Genomic DNA, 15,135 nt, shown 5'->3' with positions numbered 1-15,135 from the left:
CTGTGTTCAAGTTCACGCTGAACCTGATAGAGAAACAGCAGGCAGCCAGTGCTGAAATGCAGTAAAGAAACTGAATACTGTGTCCTCCACCCCCACCTCCTCCTCCTCCTCCTGCTGCTGCTGCTGCTGCACAGCATGAAGGAAATACTCAATGAGCACAACACTCTCACCACAGGTGTCTTCATCAGAGTGGTCTGAGCAGGGTAAAGACGTGCTCCGAGTGTGCCAACAGTTTGCTTTAATGTGCCCTGTGGAGTGTTTGATTAGTACCGCCAATATTTTTACAAGCCAGTCCCTGTTTTATTTGTAGTGTGCATGCATGTGCACCAGCATGCAGGAGGGGCAATAAACATTTTTGCTAGTGCAGTCTTAACAATCTTAACATAAAGACTCAATGCGTTTTGGTGAGAAACACCAAATGTAAACATAAGTTTTGTTAGTTCACAAGAACTCCACAGGGCACCTTTAACTGTCACTACACCAAAGTGGCGACCAGTAACAAGGTGTACTAATTTGAGGGAAAGATTCGACACATTTAGTTGGGGGTGCTGTATAAAAGCCACAGTACCATTTAGGGTGTGTTTTACCCTGATTATAAGTATTTATTTATGAACAGCAACACACTTTCTTTCATTCGACAAAGACATCAAGTAGTTAATGCTTGATTCAGGCTTGTCCAGAGATCAGGGGATGGCTAAATGCAACCCTAAATATCAACTGGAAAGGTTTCACAGTTGCCCTTTTTAAAGACTAGATTGGGACTTTCATTGTCTTGTCCTGAACCTCCAGTCCCATTTGACGCATGACACTAAATGATAGTAAAAAAAATGGCGCTATTTTGGAGGGAGGTGTCTGAATAAGTCTTTTGCTTCAGTGACGTTTATCTCTGCATCAATCTTATCTGACTCTTTGTACCTCCTTTTGTCCTCTGGGTTCTCTGATTTTAAGCAATGACCTACAACATGCTCTCTGTGACCTGGAACTGCTCTCAACTGTGTCAGTTTGCTGAGCTGCACAGCATCATTTCACACTGGGGACAAACTAAAAAAAAAAATTCCCTTTCACTTTTATTGAGATTTAATGTCTGTAAATGCCCTCCGCCTAACACCAGGGAGATTTGTCTCTCTTTCGCGGCTTCGTACTTGCTCACTAAGACTTCCTTCTTAAGTGGACGACCTCTGCTCCCTCTTTCTTAAAAATCACCCATCGCTGGGGTCATATTCTCAGAGAACGTAGGGATACGACGCATTCGGCAGTCTCACATGCCGTCTAGCTAAATCTCTCTGAAGTGTACGTACATGCATTAACGCTCAATAGCTGTCAAATATGTCGGTGCCTGTTCACACAGAGAAGCTCCTGAACTCTGTGGTTGCCAGACGAAGGAATGCAAATCATAACATTCAGGTGAGGCGTGGCAGCGCTCTGAAGCAGGTGTGGGTGTTTTTTTAGTTAATTCTTTTTTGGAGCAGGAGGTGCCACAGATCACCTGTCAAAATCCTTGCATTTTCAGTGTGCCTTGTGTCTCTGCCTGAACGGGGCCTAAAAGCTATCTCATTGCTGTGTCCTAAAATGGAGGCAGATGTAAACAAAGCCCTCCTGAATTAGGCTGAGAGCTCCATTTGATTTTACTCATTACATTTTGTCCACTTAACGAATGCTTTTATGTCTTAAGCCACATAATGGTATGTGCTTTCAACATTACGGGTTGTCGATGATTGGTTCTTCACGGTCTCAGCTCAGCCTGGATGTCTTGAGGGGGACATTTCTGCCATATTCAGGCGAGCTTCTTGGCCTGAGGCTGGGCTGAGCCTTTGGCGGATGAGGAGCTTTTGGTGTCAGCAGAGAGGACAGTCATGATGTCTTGGAGCGCTTGACTTATCTGAGTTCCAAACCTGTGGGAGTCCTAGAATGGAGAAAATCAAGTATTAAAAAGGGAGGAATTGAGACGAGCTACTGTGGTAGAGAATCAAAGCCGCAGAGGGAGAAGGAGGAAGAGCCGACAGGATGTGGACAGAGAGGAGAAGTGGGTTAAGTACTATCGCCCTGCTAAGACTGGATTCTTGAGGCTGATAAATGTTTGAGTTTTTTAAAATTCAGTAATAATGTATCAGCTGATAGTCACTTCATTTTTTTAACAGAATTTTTTTTTTTACATATCAGGTTTTTAAAAATCGCCTACAAAGACTCAATGAGTTTTTTTTTTTTTTTTTCCCATTTTCATTAGCTTTTTTTTTTTTTCTTCTTGTTTTTACCCTTTTCCCCTTCTTTGGCGTTTAGCGCATTGGTCCTAGAAATGCGCTATACAAGACTGATCTATTATTATTATTATTATTATTCTGCAGGAAGCTGATACTGGTCCACGCGTTGACCTGTCTGATTAATTGGTCTGGCTCTAGTGAGTACATTCATCAACGCAGGATTCCACATAAAAATAAAAAAAGGAAGTGAAAACGCACAGCGAAGCACAGTGCAGTTTCTCCTGTCCGGTCATGCGCTTTGTGGTTTACGAATGAATTAATGCTGATGTAACTCTGTCTTATGCTTGATGAGGGAAGAAAACCCATCGGAACTGTTATTGTGTAATAATCTGCTTGACTGCTCACTTGGAAGTTTCTGAGTGAGCAGTCAAGCAGAGTGCTCGTCCTGCATGTCCAAACAAGCAGGGTGATGCACCATGTGCAAATGTGCAGCCAGTATCATGACAAGTAACTGAAAAGCAAAGCAAAATGTTTGATGCGCTCAGTGCGCCATCATGCCAGCTGCGTTAAAATTTACAAAATGGCTTTACTTACTGTGTCACTGCAGGAGTGTTTGGAGGACACGTGGAAGTTGATCATATCCTCACCCACAATGATGTATGAAACCCCATAACCATCATCAGCAACCTGACATGACCACAGAGATCATATGAGATCAGTGTTAATGCCTCACGCACCGCCTACTGTACAAATATACCTGTGTGTGTATTAACAAGCATACAGTCAGCTTCTGTCTCTAAAAAACATGTTCCCAGCACACTCTTGTCATTTGTATTTGCAGTTACAACTAGGGGAAAGCATGTGTCACTCACAGGTCCAAACCCTCCGCCCAGTGATATGAAATCGGGGTGGTTCTTCAGGTCAAACAGCTCTATCTGCTGAACTGGAGTCTGACTGGTGGAGAGACGCCAAGGCTCTGACAAAACCTGGAATGTGAGTGGGGAGAGAGAGAGAGAGAGAGAGAGAGAGAGAAAGTGGTGAACCAGGAAATGTGAAGATAAATCTCCCCCGCAGACATCATTCATGGTGAAAGCAAGTCATAAATCATGCCATGGAACACACACCTGTCCATCAACTTTTTAACTGCTGGAGGATTCTGACTTTTCATCTCTGCTGATGATAGATTTAGGACATATACAGATGCCCTTACAGATATATGAAAGAGTCTGCAGCTAATATGTTCTTAGGGCAATCAGACTGATTCAACAAGCACTCAGTCATGGTTCACTGAGGGACTGATTGGTCCTTTTGTGCTGTGATTCTCACACTGACTGACGACTGGATCTCCTGGTTTTGCCAACAACAAGGACAAAGTCCAAAATGCGCTGCAGTGCATTTCCATGACTGTCTTTCTGTTCATTAAATATTCAAGCTTCAGTTGCTGTCTAGTCTGTTTTATAATGACACTCTACAGCTCAGAGAATCACTTAGTGAAGTTATTACCCATTTGGTTTCACTGTAACTTCTAGGGAAACATGGAAAACACTCGATGATATTTCAGAGAATGAGAAAGGAAGTTGGCGAACGTGACTCAACCTAATGTGAGTTAAACTTTAATGCAGGGGTGTCAAACTCAAATACACAGTGGGCCAAAATTGAAAAGACTGTTCCAAGTCGAGGGCCGGACTGGTTCAACGTTTATTGAAAACTGATTGAAATGACCTTATTGCACATATTGAACCTGGAACTAACACAGCCTATAAGTTACTGCCTATAAAACAACATTAATCATTAATTAATGAAAAATCAGTTGCGTTCATTTCTTATGGCTTTATCTGCAGCTTTTCATAGTCATTTCAAATGGAAACATTTTCCCACAGGCCAACAACAGCCAAAAAATAATTTCCTTCAAACAAAAAACAGTGTGAGAAGTCAACATATATTAAACCTGAGTTTGCTGCTCTCTGATGAGCACTAGTCTAAGCCAGATACTTGAACCTGGAACACAGCTGAAAGTTGAAAGTTGACCACAGGTAACGAGCTCCATCAGGCTGCTGAAGAACAAAAAAAAAAAAACCCAAAAAAACCTGCCCGTGGGCCTTGAGTTTGACATATATGCTTTAATGCATTACCTTATCCGGGAACATGATTTCTGCCTGAGCCAGTGGTGGTTGATCATCATCAAACTACCATGATTCATTCCTAGCTCGAATCAGTAGTATTTGCATAGTAAGGTCTGAGCACTATGGCTGAATAATAGAACACTTGAGACGTGTGTTGTTAGTTAATCTGTAATGTTTCGCCATTGTAACCACTTAGCATATTCTGTGTATGCCACTGTGAAAAAGCTAAAATCGCAAAAAAACATTCAACCAAGCTAAAAAGTACCTCTTTGAGGAAGGGCGACTCCACCCCCAAGTATTTGGAGACCACATACAGGCAGAAGAGGTGTCTGTCAATTCCAGCTCCAGTCATAGCCATTCGATAAAGATTTTGGTGCCTCTCTGAAGCCAGTCGGAAAAGACGCCTGCACTGATCCCCTGTCTGTCAAACCAAGTCACACTTTCAATGACATCCATGAAAAAGAAGTAGCTATAAATCATGTAAATTCACCAGAAATACACCACAAAACTGAGTAAATATTAGACTGAAAATGTTTGCTGTGACAGCATGATTTTAGGCTGGAGTTTGGACGGACACTGGGGACAGCAGGAGTCTAAAATGTTCAAGGAATCAAGGAGTTTATCAGCACCTCTCCATCCTCAAGAGCTTTGACGAAGGCAGAGCTCTCGTTGGAGCAGGATCGCACCGTCTCTGTGCGGCCCTCCCTGAACAGACGAGTCATTGACGCCTCGTAAGTCAGACAGAAACCACCACGATCCTGGAGGAAGGAGAGAGGAGGTTTGAGAGGAAGAGAAGATGACAGAGATAAAAACATGTGGTCACTGTTAAACACACATTTGAAGATAGCAGAGTTAATAAAAACAATAAAAATTGGCCACCTAAGCTATCATTACTGTTCAACAATGTTACTGTTAACAAGCAATGGATACATTAAAGTTGTTACAGTCAGGGTCCATAAAGGCAGACACAGAGGTGACGGAGAGAGAGAGGAAAACATTTTCAAGGTAAGACAAACAAATTAAACATAGGAGGGAAAAAAGTTCAATACAAATCCCAGCCAAGATAGTAAGCCAGACAGACAGATAAACAGGAAAGGCAAAGAACAATATGACCACACAGGCAGGTCCAGGAAAGAGGGTTTAAGGACACGTTTCCACAGTGATAATCTCACCATCTCTCTCAGTAAAAAGCCAGAATCTCAGAGTCTGAAAAGTCAATTAACGAATTATGCTGATGGTCTAAAAACAGGTGATTATGACCAAAGTCACTGTCTTGTACCTCAATCAGTGTTTAACTAGCTTTTCTCGTTACACTCTGCAGATGCAAGTCAACAGAATCTTTTAGTCTCAACAACACAGACTGGCATCTCAACAGGCAGTGAAGTTGCTTCTATCAGGAGAGAAGATGTGCTTACTGACACTGAAACATCCCCTCACTTCAGTCTGCAACAGTTCAGCAATGGTTTGCCTCATGCGTCTCAGTATCCTTCTTTATTATTACAAACACCTGATGAACAATTGCGACACAACTTTGTGTGGACAAAAAATGTGGCTTTGTTTTCCTGGTGAGGTTTTTCAGCTGACATGAATATAGTCTGAGCTTTGATAGCAGAACTCTTAATCTGAACTCTCAATCTTAACGCGGTTGGCATGTGCTTCGACATGCCATGGTGGTTGGTGCCCGCAACAACCATACAAAATGGAAGCAGACGTTCAGCCAACCAATCAGTCCACAGTCCAGTCCCAAAGTCCAGAATCTCTGGCTTATTGCACTTTAACCACAGTAAGAAAACACTGTAGCAAAACAGGGCTTGAAGAAACCTCCACCCAGATTTAGATTTCTGCTCTGCTGTTAGCTGGATAAGACAAAAATCCACAAGCTGGTGAAATATCTTTATACATTTGTGTGTTTTACCAGTCAGCATACAGCTCTGGACGTGCAGATGGAATAAACAATGCAGAGGACATAAGTGGGATCTGATAAGTCAGTTAAGTTGTTTAATTTTCACTGTAGCTAGTCTTTCAGGATGAGCTCATCAGCTCCAGTCAGATATTGTTTTACATTCTGAAGGCATTTCTTGAATGAAATGCCTAAAGAACACATTTCTGCAGCTACATCTCTCCAACTCCTATCTGCAATGCGCGCGTTTGGTGTGTGTTACCCTGTAGTATGCCAGCTGCAAGCTGATCTGTATGAATGCATCAGGGCTGACGCGTAGCTTCTTGATACGTCCTTTTCCAAACTCTCTGAAGGGAAACACGTGGCAGTCCACATCGTCTGCCAGCGCCTGGGCAACAGCCAGGGAGCTGCACACCTGAGCCTGGACCTGACAGACAAGACAGACAGAGAGAGAAAAAAAAGACTTAAAATCTGCAACATAAGTGATAATTTGACTTTTCAAGGCTGAGAACTGCTGCCAATGTCCAGGTTTATATTGGCATAAAGCCTTAAGCTTCAGGGCTGTGTCGTCAAAAGAGTTCAAGTTACATCTCTCATAATGGACTGCAGTTTGTCAAAGGTGCTTGAGATGAGCATCCTCAACTTCATAAAAACATTCTACAGTTTTATATGTGCCTGAAGTGTGACTGCCTTGGTTTATCCATTTTTTTTGGCTTTTCCTCAACCACCAGCATGAGGTTGAAATGTGTGGTGCTGAGTGAAATGTCTGCTACTACATGTCAGCATGCTGAACTTTGTTGGGAGGTGACAAAGTGTTTGGGGCCACAAATTAAGGCAACAAATTCAAATAACCACATTGGTAGAATCCCCCCAAAAGAAATTATGGCAGGATTCCCCTTAAACACCAGTGCAGAGATGTGGACAGGACCAATGTCATTGTTTTAGAATCAGAAGTTTTTGAATGAAGCTTTGAATGTCTGTCACTTTAATTTATGATGCCAATAAATAAATGTTGAAATAAATAAATCCTCAAATCCTCTTATTGTGTCTAGTATGATGTTGTGGTATTTGTGTGATCCTCTCTCAAATGTATAGGCAGCAACAGAAGCACGAGTCACTGCTTATATACATAGTGTGACAAACGGCAGGCAACTTCTAGGCTGCTGCGCGTGGTTGAAAAATACTGTAACACACATGACTCCAGGCAAAATTAGTCACATATTTGACATCTGCATCGGCTTGATCCTCATCCAAAGCAAGCTAATGAGGCAAACGTGCAAGCAGATTTATGTTTTGTGCTGCACCCCAAAATTCTAGTTAAATATGCCCACAGAATCGTGACACACACATTCACAGAGTATAGTGCTTTGCTTTCTTTACTGTATGCATAGTCTGACAGGAGCATTTAGCCTAGAGTAAACACATGAAACACTTTCTCTTTTTTTCTGTCTTTGATAGATTGAAAGATTGTCAAAAGAGATGTTGCGATCAAGAGAAGACAGTGGGGAGAGGAAATAGTAAAAGAAACAGGAAGTTTAGAGAGCACCCGCTCTTCCCTCTGCTCAGTCAGTTAACCGCACACACCCTGATATGAGATGTGGCGAGTCACATGTTACACATGGAAAAATCCAGAGAAAGTGCAGGATGTGGACGCACGTTCACATTCCCCGAGTCTGATAAGGGCTGAGGGAAATGCCAATACAAACAGTACAGAGGACGGGAGCCTATTGTTCTCGAGCGCAGACTCTCTGAGCTCACTGCTGTCAGGCCGATGTGCGCATGTGTGTGCCTGTGTTAACTTAGCAAATCATTTTCATTATTTATTAACATACTAGATTAATTATTACATACAGCATTCATAATAAAACAAAACACACACAGAATCAAAGAAACATCCGAAGACACATTATGTCGGACACACACCCACAGTAGAAATCAGAGTCTGAGCCCAGTTCAGTGTTTTCAGGCCAATTAGTGAACCTATGTTGATACACTCAGTCATGCAGTTTTGCATGCACTCCATAAATATCTGCTCATTACGCCCTGACGAGTTAAGATCATGCCAATAATTTGATTTCTACAACATCTATATCACCACATCAACAATGTCAGCTGAGATTGTTCGGCACAATCGAACATGCACAGGCCAAAAAGGACTGTTGTGTTGTAGATACACGCAGAAAAAAAAAAAGGAAATGTGACTGTATAGCACTTTTCTAACAAACTTCAGGCATTCATTTTTAGATGAAATGAAAGAAGTACAGAAGTATGGATGACTAAACACATAGTTCAAGTTATGCTCACTTCTCATTGGTTCTTAAAGCCAGGAGAAATATCCTGAAGCAAAATCCACTATTCTTTAAGAAACTAAGACTAAAAAGACTCTTTTCTACATTAACACTGTGAATTTAAGCGTTATCCTAGCTCCCAAACACAGAAACACATCATGACTATTTTAGCTCCTGTTGCATGCTTCTGTAAACAGACAGCAGTGAATAGACTGTGAAATGAGTCATATACAGGTTACAATGTTTTTTCTCTCCTGTTTCCTTTTCTGCTCGTCTTTTCAGCAGGTGGACAGGCAGCTCAGAGTAAGTGCGTGGGGAAAATCCCTACCTCTCCTCTCCCTGAAGTTTTCTGCATAGCTGAACAGCTCGCGCACTGCAGCAGCGACAGCTAGGGGACTTTCACCATTGGAAACCACCTCACAGTTTGTGCTTTCTGTTTACTTGGTTGCATCAGTGATTGACAATTAGACCTTCTCACATTCTCACATTCTCACTGAACTGCGGATGTTCCTGCTTTGTGGAACAACAACAAAAAAAAACCCTGTCAGGCTGAGTTTCTTTTTCAATTGAAAAATGAAACGCTTTATTTCAGGAAGAAGTTTAGAGCTTGCATCACCCTTTCAATCATCTGATCCAACCTTACGGTATATTTGCATTTGACCTGGCAATATTTGCACCATTTTCTCTGTATTTATTTCTGTCCTTGTGCTTTTCCCTTTGTCCGTACATTCATTCATTCATTCATCTTCTATACCCGCCTATCCCTTCGGGGTTGTGGGGGGCTGGAGCTTATCCCAGCTGTCAATGGGCGAGAGGCGGGGTGCACCCTGAACCGGTCGCCAGCCGATTGCAGGGCTTTGTCCGTACACACTTTAACATTTCCACCTTGGCTCAGTGACTGTGAGTGGCTGACTCTTCCTCTAATGAAAAATGTTCCCAACATGCCAAAAGACAAGCAAACCCCTGATTTTCACCCCCCCCCTCCCCAAAAAAAAGAGAAAAAAAGAAGACACTATTTTCTCGTTGTTATGTTTGTCCTATCATAACTGATCTACTATCTTAAATTTAGGAGAAGCTTGGACTGTGCTGGGAAATGCTGCCGGCCTTCCAGAATTCCAGAATGTGATACTGGGTTATCCTGGGCTCCTGTGGCCCAGTCTCAAACTCCTTATCTATTTTTAGAATTGCAGCTACACTGAGGGCGATGCATACTACCACTTGATGAGTGAGATATGTAACATTTACGGGTACCATATAATGCTTAAAAATCAAGAACTCCTCATATATTACCAAAAAGCTCAGTAAACAGATCAGATTTTTAATAATATCACGATGAAATTAAGAGCAGGGAGGGAAATAAAGATAAAATACAGGTTTCAGATGGCAGTGCACAAAATGAGTCCAGCTCGCTTTCTCTCCTCCTGCCTGCGACAGCACAAATAAAATTGTAAGCAACTCATCTTACTTCCAGATGAGGGGTGGAACCACCACCTATTCTAATTTTTGGGTGGTGCTCAGGTTGGCCAATCAGATATGAAGCATGGCTGGTGCCACCCTGTCAGCTCCTCTGGTTCAGTCATTAATATACAGTAAAACAGTTGCAGAGGCCTCCATTACTGTGGAATGTCTGGATACAGAGCTGTATACAACAAGCTCCTGTCATGACTTACATGCGGTCCAAAACAGTTCACTGGCTGAAGCAAAACATTTCCAGGCTCAGGGACACATCCAGCGGTTAGATCAATGGGGCAAAAATAGTACAAACACAGTTCAGCACACGCAGTGATAAGTATGGGTACAGAGCTGATGTCATGCAGATTCCTTTATGTGTTGCTATGTCAAATGAAAATGGAAGTGTATCATCAGTGTTTTATCTTGCTCTCACAGGTGCCAATTTTGGCTTGGTACGCTGCTCGCTTAGTTATCAGCATCCTTTGCGAGTGAGCATGAAAGTTCAAATCCAGCATTTTAGTGGTATTTTTTACACTTTCTATTATTCACTACTTAATATTAACATTAAATGTATTGATAGTGTCATATTCAGCATTACTGTAAATAATCATCTCTTAATATAATGCAATCTGCCACCACCAACATTGGAAGCAGTTTCCTGTGTTTATTCACACGGCATGTGAAAGTTCAAAAAGGGATACAAATACTCGGTCTTCCTTGAATCAGGATGTCTGAGGACTGTGCTGGAGGAAGATGATAAGGAGCTTCAGTGTGGGCCAAATGAGTGAGTCCAAAATGAAATACTTCATGTGCAGTGAGCCACATCTGGGAGGGACACTGCACTGCATCAAAATTCCAACAGTGACATATAAGAGAGGTACATAGACCTACCTACTGTATCACCTAGGCTCATCAAAGATATGGCACATACCACTGCTGAACATTTGGACTGGGTGCAATTTTTATGCTGGTCTACGAAGTACATTTTGAGCTGCAGGGGACTGTGGACATTATGATAATGAAATCAGAAAAACAAAGGATAAACCTTTCCTTCAGAAAATGATTCTTCTCAATTTATCCCAGTTTAGTATTGTCAGAAATCCACAAACACAGGACTTAGACCACAACATGTGAATGCCAAAACATGTAAATCATCACTGACATGGGATAGTTTGTAACACAGTGGACATTTCAAAGGTTGAAATGTAATTACGGATTTCTGCAGCTCCCAGTAGAGTACATGTTAGCACTGCCTTCCCTGTGGCTGCAAGGGAGGAGGGCTGAATGTCTCAAATCCTTCAATTGTTTCTTCTTTCCACTAACGCCCAGATAACCTACTAATAGCTGCTACGTGTCGTCACAGACATGCACAGACATTTCAGTAGCTGTTGTACTTTGTATATATGCTGGGACTTCTAACAGAATTTCAGGGTGGTGCTCCCCTTTAAGGCCAGTTTTTTCAGAGCACAGTCCATTCAATTCATGACTACCTCCAACTTTAACATGAGATCTGTATACAAACATGTTTTAATGGAGATAAATATATATATATATATATAAGAAGTAAATATTAGATATTTTTTATTATCACTTATAATCAACATGTGTTTGGTCATCTGTGTGCGTGTCTGTTTCCACAGCCAATCTTGCATACAGCTGGACCAGCCTATTATTTTTTGTGCAGATTTATGACTGCATGCTCAAGAATTCAGTGAGTCACAATTGTTGAAAAAGCTGTTCAACTGACTGCTTTGTTTTATACTGCCATTTCAGCACTATTCGTCATTTTTCGATACGTGTTACAGAGTAGCAATAGGCATTTCTGTCAATTGATGAGGCTAAAAACTAGTCTGTTGCAGGCCACATTTTGGCTGTAACAGACATATCTCAGCTTTGTTGACGTGCCACTGAGGAGGCCACGGTAGGTACATCTGGCTATTTATTGACCCACCTTTCAACCTTCTCCCCACACACTCACACACACACACACACACACTCTTCCTGCTGAACCCTGTCGGGGATTTTCAGCTGGAAAAAAATAACCATAAATCAGCTTGCATGCCAACAGTCACTTGAAAACTAGTACCTATTCTTTTAATACATGTTGGGGTTTTTTTCCCCAACATTTTTTTTCTCTGCAACCAAAGTAATAATATCCAGCTAAAGGATCCCATTGAAGGAAAACGACTCATCAAATACTAAGCCTGGTTTGTAAACTGTATAGCGTCATCCTACCATGTGACCACACTGCCATCTTCATACACTGTTAGTTCTCCGCAAAACGAGCACATGTTTAATGCTCAGTCGCAATGGTATTTTATCAGCATTACTGAAAGAATTGGTAGTCTTATCTTGTAATAATGTCGGGAAGCATTAATTTCCTCTTGGTTGAGTGATCATATGTATTACGCTGTATGTTGTTGTAGCTTAAAAACTGACATCCATAAAGACATCTGCTCTCATCTTGAACCAGAGCATCAGTTTAACTTCATACTCGATATGTTACTTATCCACTACAGTAATAAAGCTCCAGATTTGATGGATGAGCAGTAGAAAACAACTTACTGCGGTCTATTACACTTAAAGCTAGCACTAGTGAGCCAGAGACAAATCAGAACAGACAGCATCAGAACAAACAGCATTCAGCCGCCTAATTTCATGGAGTAAAACAGGAAGCAGCAGTGGTGACAATGTTAATAATTCCAATAATTCCCATAATAAATCACAGTACTGTACTACTCTACTCCTCCACTTTGTGAACTGGAGCATTTAGTATTCAGTTAATAATGCTGATAACCACTACTCATGTTTCATATGACTTTATTAGTCAAATAACACACTTCCTTCCTTACTTACTGGGTGACCTGTTATATCGTGAAAGCCCACGTAATCAACTAAGCTTAAAAGAAAAGGTTACAGACTGTTGTTTACTAAATGCTGTGCCTTATTGTTGCCTAAGATCCACTGCAGCTGGACTGTGTGCTCCCCCCTTTATCCTCTTGACAGCCATTAGGGTCAACAAGCCATCAGCAATCACTCTGTCAGAGAAGATTCAGTTTCTTAATTGATTTCAGACTGGAATGTATTGACGTCAATGCTTTGTCCAATGGCTGAACTTTCATTTTTAAATGCAATGTGAAAGCTGAACTGATCATGAACAAAATGAAATTGGCATCATATTCTGGCACAACATGGGATAGTGAGAATTGAAAGAACTGAAAAGACAAAAACTGCAACAACTATTAGTCAGATAGGGATTACTGTGTTTTCTGCCACAGCACAGCTGCGTTTGACACTTGGCAGCCAAATTCAGAAGTGGCCCACTACCAAAGCCATGCTGGCAGGGTTACATGTTGATACTGCTCTCCTGAACAAACACCATCAGCTGCTCAAGATACAATCTGATCCTTTCACGATTTGCACACAGACATGTTTTATGGTAGACATGATCAGCATTCCATTAAGGTGTGCCACTTCCAGGTCCCTGATGCCAGTGGGCCATGCCAGTTAGGATGGCATGAATACAGTACGTGAAATGGAGCCATGATAAATATCATTAATCGTGTGCTTTTCCTGCTCACAGTAGACATTATGAGTAAGTTCAACAAGCTGGGAGATACTCATCTAGAAAAGTATCATTGATGTGTGAAAATGTAGGTTACCCACTTGACACCAATATCTAGAGTGATTTATAAAATAGAATGTAAAGTAATATAAGTGATAATATAATATTTATATATATGTATATATGTTTGCCATGTGAATGTATGTTGTTAACTGACCGAGTCAGAGATTACAGAGTAAGTGAGGCAGAATGTTTCAACAGCCGCACGCACACATATAGCAGGGCGTGCATACCTCTGAGGGGATGTCCCAGACGAGCCTCTGGGGTAGCGGCAATGAGCGGTCGACCTCGCCTTTAGAGTGCCCGTCCTCAGTGTAGCCCAGCTGGAAGGCATCTGTGGCCAGGGTGTACTGGAGCAGGGAAGAGATATGCTCTTGTTCACATCCAAATACAATCTAATACACAACACACAGCCCAAATACACACTAACATTATTCAAGCCCTTCATTTTTAGAGCTCTTATTTGTTTCCCCTTTTATACAGAGATCCCAAAAAGCCACTGTGGGAATCTGTTCATTAGCTAATTTTTGCAGTCCCTCTTACTCACAGAGCTGTAACAGTAATAAAAAGCTAGGCAGCACAGATGGGTGATAAAATAGTATTTATGATGTATTAGACACAGACTGTGCCGCCTGTGTCTGGCTTTCTGGTTTTGAGTTACTGGAATAAAGGTCAGCACAATAGCATCAGCCAACTGCTGCTTATTTTCCCTACTTCCCTACTAGATCATATTCATTCAACTTAGTTTCACTCCATATTTTCCCATGGTCATCCACATTGCCTTCTCAGGCCACGCAGTCTTTTTAATGGAGCTGTCATATGCTCTCCAACAACCCACGCTCTGTCAGTGCAATCTATTGTTTGATGACGGCATCGCAAAAATATGCAGCAGGCTCAGTCCTGCTGTATAGCAGCAGCGATGTGATCTTGGTTTCTTTTTGCATCCTCTTTCTCTAAACACAGCCATTTCTCTGAAAAGGGTTCCTTGGCTCATGAGAGACAGACCATAGTGGATAAATGCTGGTACGCAGAAATTCACATTTGTGGAATAAACAGACTCTCATGAACGCACACACCTCCCAAAGGTGAGCCACTGTCGGTGCGTCAGCCCAGGAGTGCTCTGCATTCAGTCCACACTTCCCATTCTTGTAGATCACAATGGAAAATGATTTGTCAAACCACCTGAAGGACAAAAGAAAGGAAGAAAATGACAAGAACAGAAAGAGAAAAAGTCAGAATCTAAGAACTGAAAAATAAACTTTGTACTTGGAGCATATATTCAAACACTCATGCTGTATTTGGAAAAATGAACAAAATGTCCTGAATAAAATCTAACACTGCTACAAACACAGAGGGGATAAGTAGTGCTTCCTGTAGGCACAGTGGAAAGTAGCTAAGGCCTTGCACATCAGCTACACTGGATTCCAAGGAATTTTTTTTTTTTAATGAGACTCTTTAGCCATGCGAGAAACAGTGGGTTTCACCTCATCTTACATCTTCCTCCCTCTTCAACTCCATGCATGTCGATTGAGAAAAAGAATCTTTTTCC

General features: G+C 41.6%; 1 protein-coding gene across 1 annotated transcript in view; it reads right to left on the bottom strand.

Moving 5' to 3' along the window:
- Positions 1-1,462: 1,462 nt before the first annotated feature.
- The window catches only part of cpt1a2b (carnitine palmitoyltransferase 1A2b), a 35,623-nt gene continuing 21,950 nt past the window's right edge, over positions 1,463-15,135 (bottom strand). The window contains exons 12-19 of the mRNA XM_076753622.1: positions 14,663-14,768; positions 13,820-13,936; positions 6,484-6,648; positions 4,951-5,079; positions 4,587-4,742; positions 3,071-3,184; positions 2,793-2,885; positions 1,463-1,903 (exon numbers count right to left, since the gene is read on the bottom strand). Of these exons, the coding sequence (XP_076609737.1) occupies positions 1,775-1,903; positions 2,793-2,885; positions 3,071-3,184; positions 4,587-4,742; positions 4,951-5,079; positions 6,484-6,648; positions 13,820-13,936; positions 14,663-14,768 (1,009 nt within the window). The 3' untranslated portion in view covers positions 1,463-1,774. The remainder of the gene's footprint in view (positions 1,904-2,792; positions 2,886-3,070; positions 3,185-4,586; positions 4,743-4,950; positions 5,080-6,483; positions 6,649-13,819; positions 13,937-14,662; positions 14,769-15,135) is intronic.

The sequence above is a fragment of the Chaetodon auriga genome, chromosome 16 (genome assembly GCF_051107435.1).
Source record: "Chaetodon auriga isolate fChaAug3 chromosome 16, fChaAug3.hap1, whole genome shotgun sequence".
Classification (NCBI taxonomy): domain Eukaryota; kingdom Metazoa; phylum Chordata; class Actinopteri; order Chaetodontiformes; family Chaetodontidae; genus Chaetodon; species Chaetodon auriga.
The sequence above is the reverse complement of the archived record's forward strand: the minus strand, read 5'-3'. Positions and strand labels throughout refer to the sequence as shown.